Source organism: Lagopus leucura, unplaced genomic scaffold, assembly GCF_019238085.1.
Source record: "Lagopus leucura isolate 7727_CA_CO unplaced genomic scaffold, USGS_WTPT01 Super-Scaffold_100002, whole genome shotgun sequence".
NCBI lineage: Eukaryota > Metazoa > Chordata > Aves > Galliformes > Phasianidae > Lagopus > Lagopus leucura.
Window position 1 is genome coordinate 11329972 of NW_024962263.1, and position 21711 is coordinate 11351682.

Sequence of the window (21711 nt, forward strand, 5' to 3'; positions counted from 1 at the left end):
TGTGTACTGAGAGTGAGCACAGTAACTGCTCAATAAAAAATGTGGATTTTTGAACTTCCTGTGTTTTCAGATCTTGGTAAATACAGATACCAATATGCACTAAGTCCAAACTTTCAATTTTCTGGAGTACATACAGAACAGTTTCATTACGCTTATTTAAAAATAAAAGAATCGATCAAAGAAAGTGGCTACAACACACAAGTTTACCCACCAATGATGTCAAGCCTTCATTGTCAACAACCCAGTCTTCCTTTTCAGCTAACCTTTTTATATCTGTAAGACGGAGAAAGAAAGAAAAAAAAGGTGTTAATTTTCATTATTAAAAACTCCTTGAACTTGAAAAGATAAACCACAGACATTGGGACAGCAATGACTAGGCATCTAAGCATACAGCACTAAAAGTCTAGAACTTTTCAGCCTTCTCAAATGACTAAGAATGAAACGTGAACATAGGACACTGGTGAAACCACACAGAGAAGCACATTTATGATACATGGCAAGAGCTGCATGAAGCCCACCTTTTACTGGAAAGCTTAAAATTCAGAGTATTACGAAGGCTCTGGGTTTGTTTTTATTTTCTAGATTTTTTAATCACAACATGAAATGTTGTGTTTAAGAACTGCAGTCGCTAGGCTATTGCACTCCAGCTCTTAATTAAAAATGACAGGACGTACTGCTCAGCATTATAGCAAAGACGAAAGGGACAGCAAATATATTCATAATTAACAGCCACAAAGAAGCTCAAAATCACCACACAGGGTTAAGGGTGCATGGTGCTAAACTTTCTCAAAAACACACGAAAGCACATATAAAAAATTCTTCTGCTATCCAAAAGGTGCCGATTTCAATATCCTTACTGATCCCAACCCGGAGTTACAACATGTAAATCCAGAGCTCATGTTCTGTAAACAAATTCCACTATGGACAAACTAAAAAAATCAACAATGATGTAGAATACTTTTATTTTTTTGGCTTAATTAACTAATAAACAGAAATTAAATAAAACTTTACAGTTCAGATGGGCAAAAACAGGTCAAAACACACATTTTCTCACAGGCAAATAGCTGTTCAGAACCATCTGTATATCACAAAACTTCTTTTTATATGAGGAATTATCTCAACGAATTACCATCTTTTCCTCAACGCCAAGAGTGCAACTAATGCATGCTGAAAAGTATCTTTGCTACTCTTGGTGCTTTAATTGGTAATTTAAAAAGCTTGACGTGCTGGCAACGTCCTGCAATTCCACATCTCACAGAAACAGTTTTACTGAGAATAAAATGCATTTAGAGATTGTAGAGAATGATTACTGTTTCTTTATTTTAGCAAAGCACTGATTCAACTGGTATTTCTGTTGGGCTTAGATCACACTGGTCAGCTTTTACATTGTTTTTTTTTCTTCTTTTTAATCCAGATCTGAGCTAGCACAAATACATATTAGAAAAAAACAAAACAAAACGAAAACTAACAGCAATTAATTTCACTGAACTAATTCACCATATTCCAGTCAAATGCGCTCATGTGAACTCCCTGTCTGATTTGGCATTCACATAGTCTGGCTTTCATGACCTTTATGACCAGTGAACACACTCGAGAGGGAAAGAACAGAGACTGCTCGAGCATACTGTGTTTATATAAAATTACAAGAAAACCCTTTGTGTGGGCAGATTTGTCCTATTTAAATAGCTAATGGTAGAATGCCTTATCAATTGTCTGAATGACCCTACCAACTTATGACGTGCATTAAGAGCGAGCCTTACATTAACAATAAATGCAGCTCATGTTTCAGATAGCTTATAAAGAGAAATTCAAGCTCGAGAAGAGCCCTCTGACTAAATACAACATGGGTAGATCTGAAATCCATTTACATAGCCCAGTGAGAACACCCATTAACTGTTCTTTCACTGATTTTCTAAATACAACAGTTTCTCCAAGGGTCTAACTAATCCAGTCCTGTCCAGATAAATAACCTATGAGTAAGTAACTCATAGAGATCTGATTTCTAAATATTTCATGTAAAAACTGAAACAGTGATAAAGCTTTCCCTGTAAGAAAGATAATCTATATACCTGTATGGCTAATGAGCTTGGTATTAACGTGGGAAAAAATAATGTTAATGCTGAAGTGGGACTTAGTCAAATAATTAAGGGACAAAAATACAATTCATATTAATATTGTATAGAATAAATAATAGAGACTTTTACACTTGTTATCACTGAAAGTTTAAGAATTTGTTTAAAAAATGTAGTCACCTACACTTAGCACATTTAAGTCTTGAGTGAGATACTTAGATTCTTGTCAACCTACAAATAATGACAAATTGTATAATAGAAAAAAACTGACTAAACTGTAAATTAATTTTAAAAAGATATATTTTTTTCTTGTTTTAGCATTGAGGGTAATTAATCTTTTTTAGGAAAAAATGTGTAACTATTAGTCTGAACTTTTATTAAGAGGGAGATTTATTTCTGGAAGATTTACTTCACTTGAATTTAAGTTTCAGAATTAACTACCAGTTGATAAGACGAATTGCCTATGATGCACATGAAGTCACATTAGATTTAGAGAATGTATTACTGGCTTTTATGATCCTGACATTTATGGCAAAAGCTACGCACACTGTTGGAAACATGAGGATTATACTGTTAGTGTTGGAAGTATGAGAATTATACTGTGGAAAAACCCACAACTAAAATATTCTACAAGGGCTTTTTTTTTTTTTTTTTGTTTGTTTGTTTTAAATTGGGTCAGGGTGTAGAAGGAACACCAGGCAGAAGACTGGGGATAGGAGCTGGGCCAGGGGTTTGGGGGTAAAAGGGCATTGCCTATTTAATTATTCTCTTTGTGGAAGAACTCAAAAAAGAAAATAAGTGGTATTTCCAATACAGAAACGTTGCATGATGAGATAAATCACTTGCATTGTAAAACTGCCTCAGCTAAGAGAAGACAGATCTCAACTACTGTATCAATCCAATTAAGGGAAGAAAACATTCAGAACACAGAATTTTCTCAGAGCAGAAAAATATTTCAGTAATTCTTGTGAGATATTACAGAATTCACTGCCAATTAAACATCTGTAACAAGCAAAACTAATGTCTTGAATGTGGTTTGGTAAGCAGAGAGAGATGCAGTCTTTTATTACCTTCAGCTGTATGTTGTAAAGTCACTATAATGCAACGTACTCGAAGGTCTAAAATAAGATCCTGGATGATCTGAAGCATATCGTTGGGTATCTCAAGTGCAGTAAGAGACTCAGAACTAAGCCTGAAGAGAAAAGAAAAAATTAACCCAATGTGTAAACCCTTAAGTCTTTTAAACTGATAAAACTACACCATTTTTTTTTAAAGTGGCTGTCAATACAGTAGCTTCGTCCACACTAAGTCTTTAAAAACTGGTTACCCAACTCATGAAAGTTTACTTATTTGCTTAATTCAGAAGCATGAAAATACAGATTTTTTTTTCTCTAATGTTACAGTAATGTCAATTCCTGCACTCTTCCCCCTGCCTTCCTGCAACAATCTTGTCCTTTAATCTAAGATTCCTTCTGAAGCAGAGATACCTTCTTTGCTGTATTCTTATGAATGAATACAACAAATCTTAGGTCTACAACTGGGATAGTGAAGCTTTGTCTACCTGTATTAAACAATAACAGCCTTCAAGTACAATAAATGGTGATGTAAGCACGTGTCAGGTCATGACGGTATACATACTTCAGGGGTCAAAATACAGCTACTGCCAAGTGAAGAGTGAATTCATTAACTATTTGGTTGCCAGCAGGGACTGGTCTTCAACCACCAGATTGTAGCAGAAGATGGAAAGATTCACTTCCATTTTTCCCTTTAGAAATACCAATACAATAGTTGCTTACAAGAAATAGCATTTTAGCATTATAAAAAATGACTGTTGCTCACTGACTGTAGTAATGGGCACAAAGTAAAGCTTATTGCTTTTATCCAACTCCTGGGTGTGTGAGCAAGGACGACACAAATGCAGCCTTTGTTGTTTCCCCTACTGCTAATACTGAACAAAGCTCAGACACTAGAAATTGCCAAAAACCAGTAATAGTAAACCATAAGCAAACATGCTCAATAACAAGAGGAACCTTTCCAGTCAACCATCTGCAAGCTCTTTTTTAAAAAACAAAACAAAACAAAAAACCCTGGTAGTGGGCATAAATCCTCAAAACACCACATTAACTGGTAATTGCATTACACCTCCACAATGCCTTGACTCCGAAAACGCTATTCAGATTCTGACTGCTATCAGCTCAGCACAATTACTGAATTTGTAAATTTCATAAATCTGCATTATCTCAGTCATCCATGAAACACAGGGTGTAACAGACATCTGTGAGAAGTTTAAGCTGCTTTACACTGAATAAAAGTCCTCTACTTAGAGCTGATTCCACTCCCAAGTAAGCACACAGCTTTCACAACCCTCACTTCTCCTCGTATAACACCCTAATGAACATGCTGTTCTATCCCTACAATGAAGCTGAAGTCTTGCAGGCAATGGCTTCATCTTATATTAAGCTCCAATTTGTCCTCTGGAACCTACTCAAACTGGGCAATGACAGGGTGGGATATAAGGTACAAAGCTGCATAACCACCCCACTCTGTGTGATGCATAAAAATAGAAAAAATATGATTGCACAGATTTTATTCCAATTCCTTGTAATTTGTCAAAAATTTATAATTTTTCAAATACAAGCAGAAAACAATTGCTTGTGAAATGACTGAAAAGAGTAGGATTTCATCACGTGCTTCATGATGAAAATATGTTGGGAATTACAAAAGTACGACCTAAGCTACTACATAACTTTGCAACTAGTAAGGTTTATATGAAATATGTAGACTGTTCAGAATAGCCTATCTGCTCTGTTGGTGTCAGCATCTGGAAGTGCTAAATAGACTCAACAAAAGGTATGTATCATTGCTAGCCTCATCTCTAGTAAGAATTAATTACCTATGAGTTAACGTGTGTAAGATAATAAAGAGGAAGGATACAGTTAACTCTACATTTTGGTTGTTATTAACCAAATAAGGTTAAGGTTCAAACCTTCAAAAAGGTTTGAAACTTGCAGGTAAAAATTACAGTATCAAATCCAGGTATTACTTGACTTTCCAAAAGATAATGATGACTTATTTTATCAACAGAGAAATTGAAGCAAATTCTGCATATTTACTGAGACATTTTGTAATTGATGACATGCACATTACTAAGATTATAAGCAAAGAATTATAAACAGAATGACATCATAGGCAGGAGTACCAGCTTTCAAAAGACAATTAAGAAAGTAAACGATATCTTAAGAATGACACTATAGTAAGAGGCATGTTGTTTTTACCCATTTTGGCTGAAATGTGAAGATGGGAAGATGATAACTTCCTAATAATTCTACCCTGAAGAATCAAATCCCACTTCATCCAAATTATTTACTCAAATATTACTAAATTATTTACTTTTACCTAGGTGTTCTGGGCAAAAAAAAAAAAAAGAAAAAAGAATATAGTTACATAGGGAGACTATGAGACACCATTAATTAAACTTGGACTCAGAATTCTAAATCTGCCACAAGCAATTTTTTGTGATTCTATTTTTGCAATAATTAACTTTCTCAGTACTCAGAGTATTTAACAACAAAATCCAAAACAATATCTCTTAAAAAACATATACATTCTAGCAGTAACATCATACTGTAGGTCAACAGCTTTGTTTACCTTACTGTCTGGATAACATGTGTTAGCCACTGGCCAGAAAGTTCAGATTTCATCTCCCAGCCGCCATACTGTCTTGATTCTCCTTCTTTGAGGCTGAATGGAAGCAAAGCTCCACGGATAAGTTTCTCCAGAGAATGCATAACTTCCTGAATCATTTTCTGTGTCAGAATAAGGGAGAGAAAAATCAAGCAAAAAGACCTACCAATATGCTTAATCAGCTGTGTATGTACTTGCTATATGTAGCGCCTTGTAACACGCTTTACAGAAGGCGCCTCATGCTAGAGAGTCTGGAAGGATGAGGTGTAAGGGCATACATGATTCAAGAAATGTGATTTTCAAGGTGGTGATGCTTAAAGCATTCTGCTAGGAAGGGCAACTGAAAGAAAGCAATGTTTCCTTCCCATAACATACCTTGAAATCATTCTGTCTTTGTCTAGCGTTTTTCTTTGATTTTTCCATTTGGCCAGATTTTTCAGCAGTCTGGTGAAAACAAGAAAATTGAAAAGCGTAAGTATCTCATAAGCACTGTTAAAATAATTCTGAAAAAGGGGGGTTTCAATGTGAAGAAGTGAAAACCAATCACTGAGTTTGTGATGTAATTATAAAAGTTAACTCATGCTATCTGAATAGCTAGGGACCATATCATCAATAAATTTTACTTCCTGTTGGTCAGTGTGCTAATGTTTAATTCTAAGGAACAATGTTTATTTCACACAAAGTTGGGGACAAGTCCAAAACTGGCTCAAATAATACAAACTTCATGAAATTAAACTATTCTCATTAAAACGTTAATGAGAGCTAAAACATATACAGCCTAATTGTGCATCAAATTTCTATGAAGAAATGATTTTCTCAGCGTGGAAGCTACCCAGGTAATAATACTGATATAAAGTGACAGATGCTTCTTGGAATGTGAGCAATTTGGAATTGCAACGTGTGTAGGAGATGGCATGTTTTTTTAAAACTTCATTTTTTTGTGCTCACGGGCTTTTAGAAACAGCATTTTGTTGAAAATATTCTCGAAATAATTCAACTGACTGAAAAAGAGACACTGCAAAATAATCAGCATCTTCATGGGCAGTTCACATTTTTGAAAACTGAGGAACATGAGTATACTTTGCATGAGACAGTTACAGTTGAAAAAAAATGTGGTTTGACTAATAGTCTTCCTGTTTGTAGTTACAACTTTCTATGGAGTCTACTGAGAACACAAAGCAAATTATAAAGTTATTCAAAATAACATGCTAAGTGCAGATATAGTTTTATACTTAGAAAATCTCCTATTTTATGTATGTACAGCAACATCTACTGGACAAACAGCGCAATAACATGACAATACTTTATTCTCCGATTAAGTTTACCTTCAAATTATCAAACCGACGTACTACTATTTGAATTCCATCCGTGTTACACATTTTTAGGATAAAATAAGTATTTTGAATTGATAATAAATTAGAGAAAAATAGAACTATGGAGCTTAAAAGTTTTGGAAAATAGAGTGCTATGAAACTGTCATACTCTAAAGCTGAACTGTTGAGTTTCAGACAAGCAGAACAAAGCTTAAGAATTACTGCTGTACATAATAACCATTTCTCTCTTCTAATGCCTTAAAAAAGAAAAGAAGCTGCACTCCTTTAAACCTAAAGTATCAAATTAAAATTCACATTCTTGCTGCTGGATTAAAGAACAACAAAAAGCTCAGAAATCTTTGACATCTTTCTTTTCTTAGTGGTTTTGCTGAAGATCAAACTTAAATCTTTCCTGCACAGACAGACCAAAACTATTTTGTGGTAAGACCAACGGTTACTACTCGGATACGCTGCTTCACCTAGAGTGATTCAAAGAACTACACTTTTTAAACTGTTGAAAATATCACGTAAATCTTTAACTGACAGTATTCTAAGACATACTAGCTAACCTTTCAGAAGTAAAAAGAACCTCCCCCAAAAACCTACAAGCCAAACAAGAGAAAATAAATACAGCTTTTTATTCATAAGTGGGGATTTTCCCGTAGATTTGTTCAAGTCCATTGAAACAATCCTCCAAAGCATTTTCACAGGATTTTTCTCACAAAACAGTAGCAGTAAAGATGACTGCTTCCATAATGACAAATAGCAAGTGACAAAGTAAATACCTTTCTTATAAGACAAATAAGATCTGTATGGCTTATAGAAAAAGGTGTCAGGCTCAAGTCTTGAATGAGATGTGCTGACAGATACTACTAGGCACCCTGGAATAAACCTTCTACATTATACCAGTCCACCCTCTTTGCTCCTCTCAGGTGACTTGTGGCAAGCAGATGCTCAAAAGGAACTGAGATCAAAGTCTCTCCTCCTGTTTCCAATAACTTAGGGCATCTTACATGTGGGTGAACATTGGTTCTACATGCGAACAATGGACCACAAGAAGCCAAGTACGTGGAGGTGAATTTCTTAAAAGCTCAGACTCCGACCCAGCAGAAGAGCAGACACTGCAGACTAACAAGAAAACTACTTTTGCCAACCTCCCCACACCCCTTTTTTTTTAATAACATGGAAACCATGTTTTGATGGGACATAAGGTCACCGCATTTTCCACTAGCAGTCATTCTCAAGAACAAAATTTCTCAACCTCATTTACAGTTCAAGTCTCAGTTTCTCTTGAAATTGCTTTCCTTTTCATTGCACTCAGAGAAAGAAAATCACAATAACTTGCAGTCGAATTTGTAAAGTCAAATTTCCAAAAGCATTATTATCAAATACAGAAGTTGTCATTTCCTTTATGAAATGAACAATTTTTGTGAAAGTCAACAGTACCAAAGTTTATTCTTGATTCTACTTCCTTCACGCAATGTTATGAGTAAATGTAAAACCTTTCTTTTGGTTTTTATCAAGTGAAAATATGATCATGAATAGAATCTATTTCACTGTAGCTAAAAGGACCTCCATATAGGCTATAGTACTTATGAGTATTATCATATGAAAACATTACAGTAAATAAGAGACAGTGGCAACAAATAGAACTAATAGTTTGAAAATTCAATTCTTTTGATAAAGAAAAAGGGAAACAACAGAACAGCTGTCAACTGTAGTTCTAACTTAAGAGATAATTCTCCAGTGGAATAATGCAACTGTGATGATTTAGGGTTGTAAATACAGCAAGATACTATAAGCACGACAGGATAAGAATTCTCAACAGATTAAATGAGATTGCTACCAATAAACAAAAGTTTTAGGTATATAAATCTTTAGATTCATATGTATAAATAAAGAAACCAATCTGAACAAAACTAGCTTGTTTTCCACCTCTTTTGTTGTATCCCTGACTGACACTACATCTGCTTGCAGACCTTGTTTTCATAGTTTTCTAGGATCCTCAATAGCCAGCATCCGACTTGGCTTTCCAACGATAGTTATGTAGATAAGGTGAGAATGAGCACCTTGACATCTGTTGAAGGCACAGAACTACATTTTACCATCCCTAATTCTTGCATTTGTCTTTGTCAGACTCGCTCCTTGGAAATATCCCAATACTCTAATTCTCCTGAAGAAGGAACAGCACAGCTTGAGGACCAGAAGTGAACCAAAACTTAACCTGTGATCAAATTTTAGCAATAACAGAAAACTAAAAGCTATTAAATTAATCCATCAATGAGTTAATTACGTGCCTTTTTCAAACCCATAAATAGCATGCACACAAAAGTGTCACATGATGGCATCAATCATTCTTTTTTTTTTTTAAATATTTTCTGCTACTTGGAGTGTCAGCATCATATTTACAGAACTGTAGAAACAAGACAATCTGAGCAAGGACCAGAAGCATAGACGACTACTGCAGCTGATTGTTTCCAGACAAGTCTCCCTGTATAGAATGCCAGTATGCCAGCACCCTGGGCCTGGTCATTTTGCAACTCTAGTATTGAACCTATCTTCATCTCCACATTCTTAAAGCTCAAGAAATGAGTACTCCTATTCTAAAGAAATGAAAAATTTTCTCTATGACTTTATCTTCAGCACATCTCTACCCTTCATTCAATTTGCACTTCTTTTCAGATCATCAAAGAAGGGAAGTTTGCCAGTTATGATTAAGAGATGAAACCACACATATATTGACTACAGCATCTGGAATGCAGACACAAGACAGAATTCAAAGTTATCCCAGTGTATGTATTTTACTGTAGCTTATTGGTCAATGTTTTTTATAAACCAAAGATAGCATCTCTCAAAGGGAATAAGAGTTTAATTTATTTATTTTTAAATCTGAGAGGTTTATGAAACAATGCTGTCACATTAACCGAGTTAATAATGAAATATAATACATTGAATAAAATTATTACGGAATTTTGTTATTTAGAATTCATTTATATGCAAGAATCCATACCTCACTGAATAAACTTCCATTCACATAAGAAATCCAGAGCTTCCAGAAGTTGGGTAGCTGACTTACAACAAGTTTTGTCAACTTTTCAACAAACACAACTTGCTGTGGTGCTTTGTATCGCCAGGCTAAAAGAGAGGGCACAGGAAGAGAAAAGTAAAACTAAAACCTTTTTAGCATTAGTTTTTAGCATTAATAATATAATACATACTATGAGCTTGCTGTTGTTTCGTATTGCAAAAATGGTTATATATTATTTACATAAAACCTTTCAGTGGAAAAAAATTAACAGCCTGATCCATCCATATATATGCTCATAATTGGTGCACATGCAAATTCATTTTTCTTTTCTCTTATGCTTACAAGAAGCCAGTGCTATGACAGTATGCACCTGTACAAAGAAAGCCTATTCTGTATATAATGCAATTCACTGAAGAATCCATTCAGCCGCTCCTCTGTCATCGAAACACAAATGTAAAGTAACATGAGAGCAATCAAGATACTAGAAATTTCAGATGATGAGGTGGTGATACTAAAGAAACAGGGCTGCTAGGATAGTTTTGTGATCAAGGCAAGCAACACCAAAAAACAACCACTTGTTTTTTTATTTCCTTTTGGTGTTTTTTTTTTTCTTTTTTTCTTTCTCCATTTTATCCTAAATAAAATGATAAAATTAAAAACATAATGCTGTGCTACATAACTCTTTGGAAACGCAGAAGCATTTTGAGTGAAAAACACTTTTTGTCTTTAATCTGCTAGACAATATTGCCTACACATAACAGGAGTTCACCAGTTAGCCCAAAATAGCTGCATAACATTGTGTTAGGCATCACCAAAGCCTCACTATTTTGTTGTGTTAGTAGCTGGTCTTGAATCTTCCTGAAAAACAGCACACCTTCAGCAGTATCCATCTGCAGAAGTGCAGGCCCATTAATTATTGGTCTACTTACTTATTGGGTGGAAAAACATCTGTTCAGTAAAATTTTCTTTCACATCACAGTCAAAAAATTTTAGAGATTGTCAATTAGCATTCAAAAATCCCAAATCATATTGAAAACCCACACTTATGAGAAAGACTGTAATGCCAACAAAACCCAAGTTCTAACCCAAAGATTTTAATTCCTCCTAGAATGATATCAACTTTGTCAAAGGCTCCAGTGCAAACCTAAGGTTGTGACCAACAATATCATTTCTATCTGTAAGCACATTATTTACTTCATGTATGAAATTCATTTCCCTTCTAGGAAGCACAATTCATGGCTATTTCAGAAGCTGTCTTAGTCCCATATTTGCAGAAAGCAGCTTTTTGTTAGAGTAACTTACTGCACAAAATGCCAAAAGGGCTTTCAGGCCATAAATCCAGGATATTTTCACTTTTTTTTTTTACACTACAGAAAGTTACAATATATATTATTGCAGATATTTTCATATGTTCTCTTACACTCATCCTAATGATGAAACTATAGTTATCATTCACATGTCCTTGTACTCAAGCTAGAGCTGGATGCTACCTTAATACTATACTTACAAATTCAAATGACTTTCTTCAATCATTGTAATGGACAGTGACTGTGAATGAAACCATGAGGAAAAAACCAAAAACCCACAACCCAATGCTACATTCAAATTTGTGAAAAACAAAACGCTGCACAATCATCCTGAAAAGATATCAAATCATGATATACTTGGAATGGCACAATATCAGAAGAGGCTTGTTTGCTTTGGATCTCCATACAGAACAGCAAGACAGATAAGCCTTCAATGCTTTCTACATACGCAGTAAGAAAAAAAAAAAGTAAAAAAAAGCATTTCAAAAAAAGCAATGCATCTAAATAGCAATGAACTTAACTTAGAGACAACATATTCTGACTCTAGGGTCTTTGGATTGGATACATAAGGCATTACGATGTTTTGATCCTACAACTTTCCCTAGAAAGTTTAAGCTGAAGTTTATGGAATCTGCAAAACTTGTTGAAGACATCTTTTCCAGGTTGAACATCCAGGTTATGGATCCATAATTAAGACTCTAAACTCTAAAACTCTAAACACTGCTAAAACTGAGTCATGTGCTTGTGTTTCTCTTTCTGTGTTTAAAGAATGAGACAACCAGGATTGGATATGTGAAGTCACAGGAGTAGCTAAATGCAAGGAGATCTATCAGAAACACACACAAAAGTTCTAACAGCAGCAATGGAAAAGTTGGTGGTTATGCACATGAAAAGAAAATTCTGGTACTGCAGAAAAGAAATAATAAGCAGATTTCAGTTACAAGCTACTTAATACTTCCAAAAAAAAAACAAACCCCCAAAAAAACCCTTGGTAAGCAATGCTAAGATGTGCAGAGAAGGGAGAAACATGAGTTCCCAATTTTTATCGTTTAAAGTGAAGTTTCATAATTTACCTCCAAAGCTTTGTCTTCAAAGAGATCTAATACAATCTGTGGCAGTAAAACTAATAGAGATGACTGGAAAGATGAACAAACCTACGCAATATATACACAGGTTTGGAGTTTCAGTTTGTTTTCTGACTGTGCAACATAGTGGACATAGGTAAATGCAAGTACATGTTTCCAAACAGAACAGTCACCCACCGTCATTGCGGCCAGACTGAAAACTGCTGCCTCTCTTCAGTGAAGCAGTTTGACTGAGGTGGCCAATTGGAGATGGACGCACATCACTGTCCAGGTCTAGCATGGAGCTGTGGAGCAATGATGTGCCTAAATAGGGAGGGGAAAAAAAGCAGTAATAATGATTTCGTGCATCAAATGATAAGAAAATGCAAATTAATTCTGATTTTATTTGGAAGTGATACAAGACTGAAGCTATCTAGTAAATAACAATCTTGCTTACTTAGAATGTTTGTTCATCTACATCAATGCTATACAATAACACTGCTTTTGACTCTCATATCAAAGCCAAAAATACTAGCATCAAGTGAGAAATATTCTTTGGTCTATATGTCTCTCAGCTTTTACAGCTAAGACCCTACAATTAATTGCTTGAAAGCCATGGATAAATATGTATTTATATGACATTAATGACATGACACTTTCTCACGGCACATGACTTTTTGACAGTAAAGGTTTCCTGTGCTAGTTAAGTTGTAAAAGGCAGAGTATTCAAACTGCTTCTTAGATATTTGACTTGCACAGAATGCAGGTAGTAACAGTCCATCCATCATGAAGCAGATAAATTAACAGCACTGTGTTCTTGTGTATGGCTATAATCATCTTGCACATATACAAAATATTTTGCAGATACCAGAGTTACTGTTTTCAACTAATTCTATTTTCTAGAATATCTGTCCATACGTAGATCACTGTACCTTAGCCCTAAACAATGATCTAACTTGACAGAAGTAGATACCTGGAGGATAATAAATGTTTTGGAAAACAGCCATATGATAATGAGAAGACCATGATTATTATTTTTTTTAAGCATATCAAAGTACTATTGGTATTTCTCTTTAAGTCTAAATTGCTGCTTTATGCATTTCACTTTACAGACTTATTTCTGAAAGCAACCACAAAAATGGTATCTGACTGACTGCAGTGTATACCACTGAAATTAATCACAATTCATAATGAATTTTAGAGTGATAATCTCAGAGTTTGAGTTTACATTGCTTTAGCTTTCCCATCAATACCTAGATTCACCTAAAATAACAGAAAAGCCACAGAGTAAAAGCACTAGCTCAACCTTTACTGTGCATAGGTTCAAAAGTAACACAAAATGAAACGGATTTGAAGTTTATTTATTCTGAATTTATGCTGCTATCAAAGCAGTATAAAGGTGAAGATAACAGCGAGTCAATTTATTTCAGCAGCTGGGGTTTAAAGAACAATTCGAGCATTGTGAAGCTTATTGCAAACTTGCAAAGCTGTTTTTGAAAAGAATTCTTCCTCCTTTATCAGTGTTTTTTTTTTCAGAAATTTCCTGTGGCCTCCAGGAGGCGCTGTCATTACAGGGCTAATCAGTTCCTTGATTCATCTCCTCACCGCTCACACTATGAAACACCTCAGCAAATTGATTCCTTTGCTGCAGTTAAAGACTGCCACACTGCTCTAATAGACTTGGTGAATCCAGCTATCTTTGGTTTGCATTATCATTCTGGTGACCATATAACTCCACTTACTACAACTGTCTTATGTTTACAACATCTTTAAAATCAGTGAGTTTTCAGCTATGAGGAATCTGCTGCAGTGGGTGAGCAGCACCATGAGCAATTTCCATTGTGAGTTTCAGTAAGAACAGGGGAAAAGACTTTGTTCTGCATCGACTAAAACCAGAGAGTAATGAGGAAGGAAAAAACTAAAGCTATCAGAAGTTTTAAAAGTAAGCAGTGTGTGCTGCAAATGCAAATAGTTAATTATGAATTAGTGCTATTCAACTGTCCATACAACACAGATCTGTATAAGGTCTATATTTGGATTTGATATGATTACTAAAACATATCTTAAATGTTAATAATTAATATTATATATAATTATTATAAATAATAATTAATTTGTGAGAAAGCATTTCAGCAGCCTTGCAGAATGAAGTGGAAGCAAAACAAATTTATTTCTCTCTAGCTTTGAGAAGCAAAACAACCAAACAAAAGCAATTATGCATTTGGTAACTTGCAGAAATTCTATCCAGAATAAAAAGAAAAATATAGAAAATTTTGAGAAGTTTTAAGTGTCTTTAAGTTCTTTGGTTTCCATAAAAACATGACTCTGAGATTCAACATATCTACATTTTATTAGGTTGAAAAAACAAACAAACAAACAACACAGTGTGTCTGCAAGGACAATGAGAACTGTAAAAAAAGAAGTAAATTTATATGCCTATTTTATATTCTAAATCAAAAAGTAGCAACCCTGTTTTCACAAAACCTGCATTTAGAAAAATGCAAGATACACCAAAGCTTCCCTCTTTGATGTCTTCATATAGGATTTATGCTCTCACCCTTCAAACACCTTGTTAATAAGAGGAATTTCTTGTAAACAGATGGCCTCTAAAAATGACAGTGCCAATTAGACCTCAGGATTAAGAAAAACAGATACACTTACCCAAACATCTTAACGTGAATTAGTTCAATTAAAACCATTTGTCTGAGGGAGCTGAAAACCTACAAATCCTGTATTGCTGCTACACCAACCCCACACTGCCCAAATGGTTTCTACATATTCACCAGGAACAGAAAACACGTAAAGAATACTCTCTTGTTCCACCAGAAAAACCACATCATCAGTTTGCAGCCGTACCAGGAAAAGAAAGTTTAACATGAACTAATTTCTTAATTGGTTGTCTAGCATTACAAGCAACTATAACATAGCAGCAGGGAACTACAACAGCACATATACCCTCAGGACTAATAAACATCTGGACTACATTAGCAAAGCTGATCTTGCTTTCACCCGACCAGAAGATAGCGCTTGAAGACTACACACTAACACATAAATCTTGTATTAAAAAAAGAAGTGGGAATTGACTTACAAACACTTTTTCTCCCGACCCAGCTCATTCCTTGTCTGGAGCCAAGAGCTTAAGCTTAGCCGCATAATGTAATGCAATGAATTAATATTAGTGTGGACTGTAGACAATAATATTTATAAAGTTAAATGAACTACTCAAATACTAATATACTGCTTTTCAGTTTTTTGATTTGTATGGTATTTCTACGTTCTTAGCTCCTGAATATAGGATAGCAACGATCTCAAGTCTTAAGAAATTAACTCTTTATTGTGCTCATAGCTTTTAGGATATCACATACACATTCCTGACTGACATTTGTTTTATAAAAATACACCACGTCTTTGAAGCTACAGAAATTTTGATTTTTTGCATCTACGTGAGTATATCTGCCTGACTCCCACGACAAGTGTATATTTAACCAAGGAAACACAGGAAAAACAAGTGTTCTACATTCTCCTCTCCTACCAAACAGTCATGACAAACCAGAAGTATCATTAAATTCTTATTATGTTTACAACTGTAAAATCGTGAGATCCAATAATACATTTTAAGGACCTTAATACTGCCTTAATTTTTCTATTTAAGGAATTTTACTGGACTTCAATTTTTTGTGCACAAGGCATGTAGAATAAAATTCATGTAATTCAGATACTGCGTGAGATACAAAGAACAGTGGTTTTTTTTCAGACCTCTCTGCTCTAGTGCAGTAAGATGTCATTAGATTAAGAATCTCAAATAAAACAAAATCCAAGTCCAACGCGTTTTGAGCTTTTATTATACTTCCACTTTCTTCCAAATTTATCAGAGCTACAGTTGATACATGGTGCTATGCATCTGCAGTTGATGCACATGCATCATGCAGTTTTTGTGCATGCTGTCTGCACACTCCTGGCATGCAGCGCACTGCAGCCTCGATGTAAAAGATGACTAGCGTGAAATGTGCCTCAAATAAGACTTTTTCATGCTCAACAACTGAAATCTTTAAAAGGAGCTTGACTTCTGTGTTACTAAACAATTACAAAACCAATTGTAATGAGGTCTCATAGAGCTGCCATGCCACGGCTCTGCCTGCTTCCGTCAGCCACCTGAGAGGAGTGGGCTCCTCGGGGCACTGGGGGAATCCCACCTCTGGCTGCCACCCGGTGGATCCATACCACTCAGCTGAAGGTTTTTAAAAGGCTTTTTGCAGAAGATACTGACTGACCACCAGAGGATTACACAAAGCATTTTTCTCTGCGACAAACAAAAACGTTAACAAGTTGCCAACCTCGAGCTGTGTCATTTGTCAACGTGATTTTGCACGGCAAGTCAAACAGCAGTCACTATACAGACTAAATGTATATACACAGCATGCATATGAGCAAGATTAAGAAAGAAAAAGCCTCTACAGATGTGCAACCAGGTGAATACAGTTGCTGTATTCTTTCATCCATTATGTATCTGGGAGTGAATTTTCTCACAGGCCACAATGGTGAGGGAAGGCTGATCTATAGCCTCCAGACGCTCAGAAGGGCGGCCGACTTCCTTACCACCCTTAAACACCTTTGAACATTTTTTCCTGCGCACAGCGGGCCCTTGTCCTGTGCTGCAGCCTGACCACCCACTGTTGCTTGTTGACCAAACACGCGGTGCCTGGAGCCTGCACTGACACAACCAGGATAAGATTCCTTTCAAGGACGCCGCAGAGAGAATTTCAATTTGTCTGGGCAAGAAATTAGGCGAGCAGAAGAAATTACCTAAAAATTAACCTGCACAGCAGATGAATGACTGCATTTTCTTTTTTCTTTTTTTCCTTGAGAACCCTTTTCTTACTAGCATTACTAGCAGCGTGTGAAGATTAAATTGCTTCACTTTAAGGAAAGAACATTCTGGGAACACATTTCAAAAAGTTTTTTATTTTATTTTATTTTTTTAATCTTAAGGCTAGTCTTTGTTATCCCAACTGTAGAATGAAACCATTTTTTGGTTTACCACAAAAAAAGGGCAACTGGGTATACTGTTATTTTGAGTGGTGTTCTAAGTATTTCACAACCCAAGGGTAAAACTTATCGTCAGTCCCGCAGGCCAAATACATTGAAGCAGACGCCAAATACTTCAAGCTCAGTGTATAAACAAAAGTGATGTCATTTTACTACACTAGCTCCAATGGACACTATGATCTTCAGTGACTTTGAAAACAGTTCGCTTCTACTTCATTTCCTGTGTAATGATTTAAAAGATTCAAGACACCAAGGTAAAATTCTGGCCAGCGAATAGACAGCTTCCTTTAGCTTCAGCGGTACCCTTTTTTTCAGCTTTGCTTTTAAACTACATGTGCTTCTTTTTAATCACAGTATTTAATATCTGTGGGATAGGTTCTTAATATTTAAAGTACTGGATAAAGAGCCATGCCCCCCTGCAATTCCCAACAAAAATCTAAACAACGAAGTTACAGATACAGGTGGTAAAAGACAAAAACAAATCTGGCATCAAATTTTGTACTGATTAATTTTTAAAATTTAATTAATAACCCATTAAGGGTTTGCTTGACATCTGCTGTCAAAAGAGTGTTTCTGCTACGGACAGGGGATGTAGTTTAGACACGAAATGGTTCCCAGCTGTAAGAAGTCTTCTTCCAGATGTACAGTAAGCAAAGGCAATGGAAGAGAACCAGCTGCTAGGATAACAAATTGAAAAGGCCCTTTTGACACAAGCCTTGCTGGTCTGTCTGATCTAACAAAGATAGATCATTCACTGCGTGGCGAATAGAATTTCAGTGTGGCACAAAGACAGACCAGTGCAGTGCAAGTATCCATCTCCTCTCTTCACACTACATGTAACTGCTATTAACCTGGCACAGAAAACACTTGCTTGTACAATACTCTGAGTGCTGCAAAGATTGCATTCTTTCAGCAGTCAGAACAACAAAAACACATCACTGTGACTGAACTACCACACTTGAGTATCAAGAAAACTACCTCCACACTGGGAACATCAAAATGCTGTATGTTTTGCAGCTTGAAGGGCAGTAGAAAGATCACACTGCCATTTTGTTAGTGTTTCCATGCACAGGTTTAGTTTCTTAAGGTTACTGACAGCTTATATATAATTTTGGTGCATATATCTCAAAAAGACCAGTTAGAAGATGTTTTCAGTCACTTTAAAGATAACTGAATTAAAGTCCCTATCCATTTTAACTCACAGGATCACAGAACCTGTCCAGCCAATATTGAAGTCTAAGCAATATCCACTGGCCACACAGGAAATGGTCCAACCTCCATAGATTCTTTTTCTGGTACTCACAGTATGAATCCCATTGCTTGATTCATTTTGGCTAGCTGCCTAGTGCCCCAGGCAGATTTTCAACTAAACCTCATTTATTTACATTTATTTTCATGTCATTTTACGTTATTATATCCTCCAGGTTTCCTGTACTCCAACAAGTCTGAAAAGCATAAACCATACTAAAGATCTAAAATAATGCCCAAAAAGTAGGGGAATTGCCAAATAAAGTTTAAAATTACAAATATAAAAATTTTTAATTGAAGGAAACTGTTTCGTAGCCAGATACTAGGTCTGAAAGTCCTCAAGCTTCTCCAAGTCTTAGTTCAAAGCTCAGAAGAAGCAACTCAGGCTTTAGCCAATAAAAGGCACAGAATACTACCAGCACAATTCAGTTTGTCATCCACATGCCTCTTGCTAGACATATTAGAAATTCTGTTTTGAGTGAGCACAGTGCTTCTCTATGTTAAATTTTATATTCATAGCCATCAAAAGTATTCTTTTTCCTTTTTAGGAAAAGTTTTAGTCTCATCTCCATCTCCCTAACAAACAACTGTGTATGAAGTAAAGAGCAGCAAACCAGCTTTATATGCTTCTTCCAGTGGGCAGCAATAGCAGATAGCAATCAGGTTTATAAACGGACTCTGTCACTGCTTCAGGAAATCACTTCATAGCCATAATAAAAAAAACGGTTCCAATAACAACAAAAGAACACAAGTACCTATCCCATTAGCAAACCAGGCACATTGAATAGAAAACATACAAATCTTTGTATTTGCAAGCTGCATTACATCTGTAGAGCTAGAGCTCCAGGCAGCTGCATGAGTCCATAGCTGCATCTTTTATGAAAGAATTTAAGTATTCAAGAAGACTGCTTTACGTATGGACACTACCATTGGAGTTCTGTGACCTGGGCACTGCCATACTGCTTAACGTTTCCACTGAGTTTTTGCTGTTGGGTTTCTCTCTTTTTGTCCAGTGTTTTATTTGCTCATATGCCAGAGCAAAAGAAATTTCCCTCTGCTGTCATACATGCACATTCACTCCTTGCAACACCTGGGTTTGAATTTCAACAGTTTCTCATAATACAGGCATCTTTTGTGTGCATTATTTATTTCACAAATGAGAAAGTGTGTTATGGTTACGTGGGGTAGGAGATAGAATAAAAGCAAAGATGTGTGAGTAACAACTGCCATATCTGAGTATGTAATGAAGTCCACATAACTCAGGACTAATGAAACCAGTGGTGTTTAAGGCTGAAAGGGAAGAGTATATTAATATCCATACACAGATATTCCTCAAGGGAAATTTTCTCCAAAATGCTAACACAGCTGTGAAATTGTTTGTACATTTGACTTAAAATTATTATCACACTTAAACCTTTGAAATAAAAACAACCAATAAGCTAATGATTAGATTGCTGTGCATTTTGCAATTAGTAATCGTCAATTAAAATCAAAGGAAAAATCTGACTGAATAATTTGCTGATGGTAGTTGATAGTCTTAGAGACATGCTGACAAATTATCTGCCAAAATTTAGCAAAGCCTTATATACCATTCCAGTTTTGGATGTAACACTAGAACAAGCTGGATTAACTGATTAACTAAAAACAGAATTTGAAACACACGAGACTTCTGCTAACACCAGAAACAAATTCCAACAATGATCACCAAGACCATTACAGCACTGTAAATTCGCAACATTTTCTTATGTTAAGCTTCATTAGAGATTGTACTCTGTTAAGATACTTCACATGCCTACAACTGTAAGCATTTTCTACAAAATGCAGTTAATCTCTAATAGCAGACTTACACAGAGGCTGTTCTATTCTTATTTTACATGTGAGAGTACTGCTAAGTGTCAAAGATTTACAGTTAGAGATGTAAGTATATTTCCACTTATTTTATTCTGGTATCTACATACATATTTAAAGTCTAATTTGCAGTTTTCTGTCGGCACTTTCAACTGTCTCAGCATACGTTGGCTCACTCCCTATCTTTGCTTGGGACAGCCTTGAAAATACATTAACAAGAGGGCAGTCATCAGACAAAGGTAATGAACCCATGGGGCATAGAAAAGTAAATTTATTTCTTGTCAGTATTGGAGCTTTGTCTTGACTGTCATTACCAGCGGCCCAGACAAGATGATACAGTGACACAATCTCTTAGAGAAGATAGGAGTAGATCCTATTTCTGTGTATGAAAAAACTATATATTAAGTTGCAATGATCATCCTCCTGGTAGTGTGTAAATAACATGGAATGCATTGTTAGCTTGTTATCCATGAGTATATTTGGACCGACTTCTCTTCAGAATGCATTTAGTTTTGTTTTTTGGCCTGTTTAGGAAATAATTGCAATGGTACCCATCCCTTCCTAAGTGCATCATGACCCACAGATAAATTCGAGAATGTTTGGTGTCTCACAATTCGCCACTAAACTCTGGTCCAGGAATGTTAATAGAAGACTTCTCCATGTAAGAAAAGCAAAGGTTCTTGTCTAATTCCAAATCCATTTCAGGTAGTAAAATTCATCATGTGTAACAACTTAGAGCTCTGGTCTGCTTTGAAAACTAGTAAGTCAGCAGCAAAATTATCTGGCACAAACTCAACTGAAAGCTGAAAAATAAAACAACATCTGCATACAGATGCATAAATAGATACAATCTGTTACTCGACTGAAGAGTTTTGATTCAGCCAGCTTGAACCAACAGGCTCACAGTCCGCATAAAAACAGCTAATATCAGCCACAACTGTTGGTACGTTCAAGGTGGGACTATTCACATATTCTAGCATACACCATCTGTTAGAAACAAAGTACATTATCCATGTTGAGGAGAGAAACCTAGAAAAATATCTAATGCATTTTATCAAGAGACTGTCAACATTATGATCTACCTCCTCTTTCAAGTGCTTG

At 35.7% G+C, this 21711-nt stretch overlaps 1 protein-coding gene across 1 annotated transcript in view; it reads right to left on the bottom strand.

Annotated features, from left to right (window-relative positions):
* EXOC2 (exocyst complex component 2) overlaps positions 1-21711 on the bottom strand; it is a 132696-nt gene that overhangs the window by 47995 nt on the left and 62990 nt on the right. Inside the window, exons 12-17 of the mRNA XM_042869566.1 lie at positions 12667-12792; positions 10080-10204; positions 6132-6200; positions 5721-5878; positions 3143-3264; positions 212-273 (exon numbers count right to left, since the gene is read on the bottom strand). Coding sequence (XP_042725500.1) covers positions 212-273; positions 3143-3264; positions 5721-5878; positions 6132-6200; positions 10080-10204; positions 12667-12792 — 662 coding nt within the window. The remainder of the gene's footprint in view (positions 1-211; positions 274-3142; positions 3265-5720; positions 5879-6131; positions 6201-10079; positions 10205-12666; positions 12793-21711) is intronic.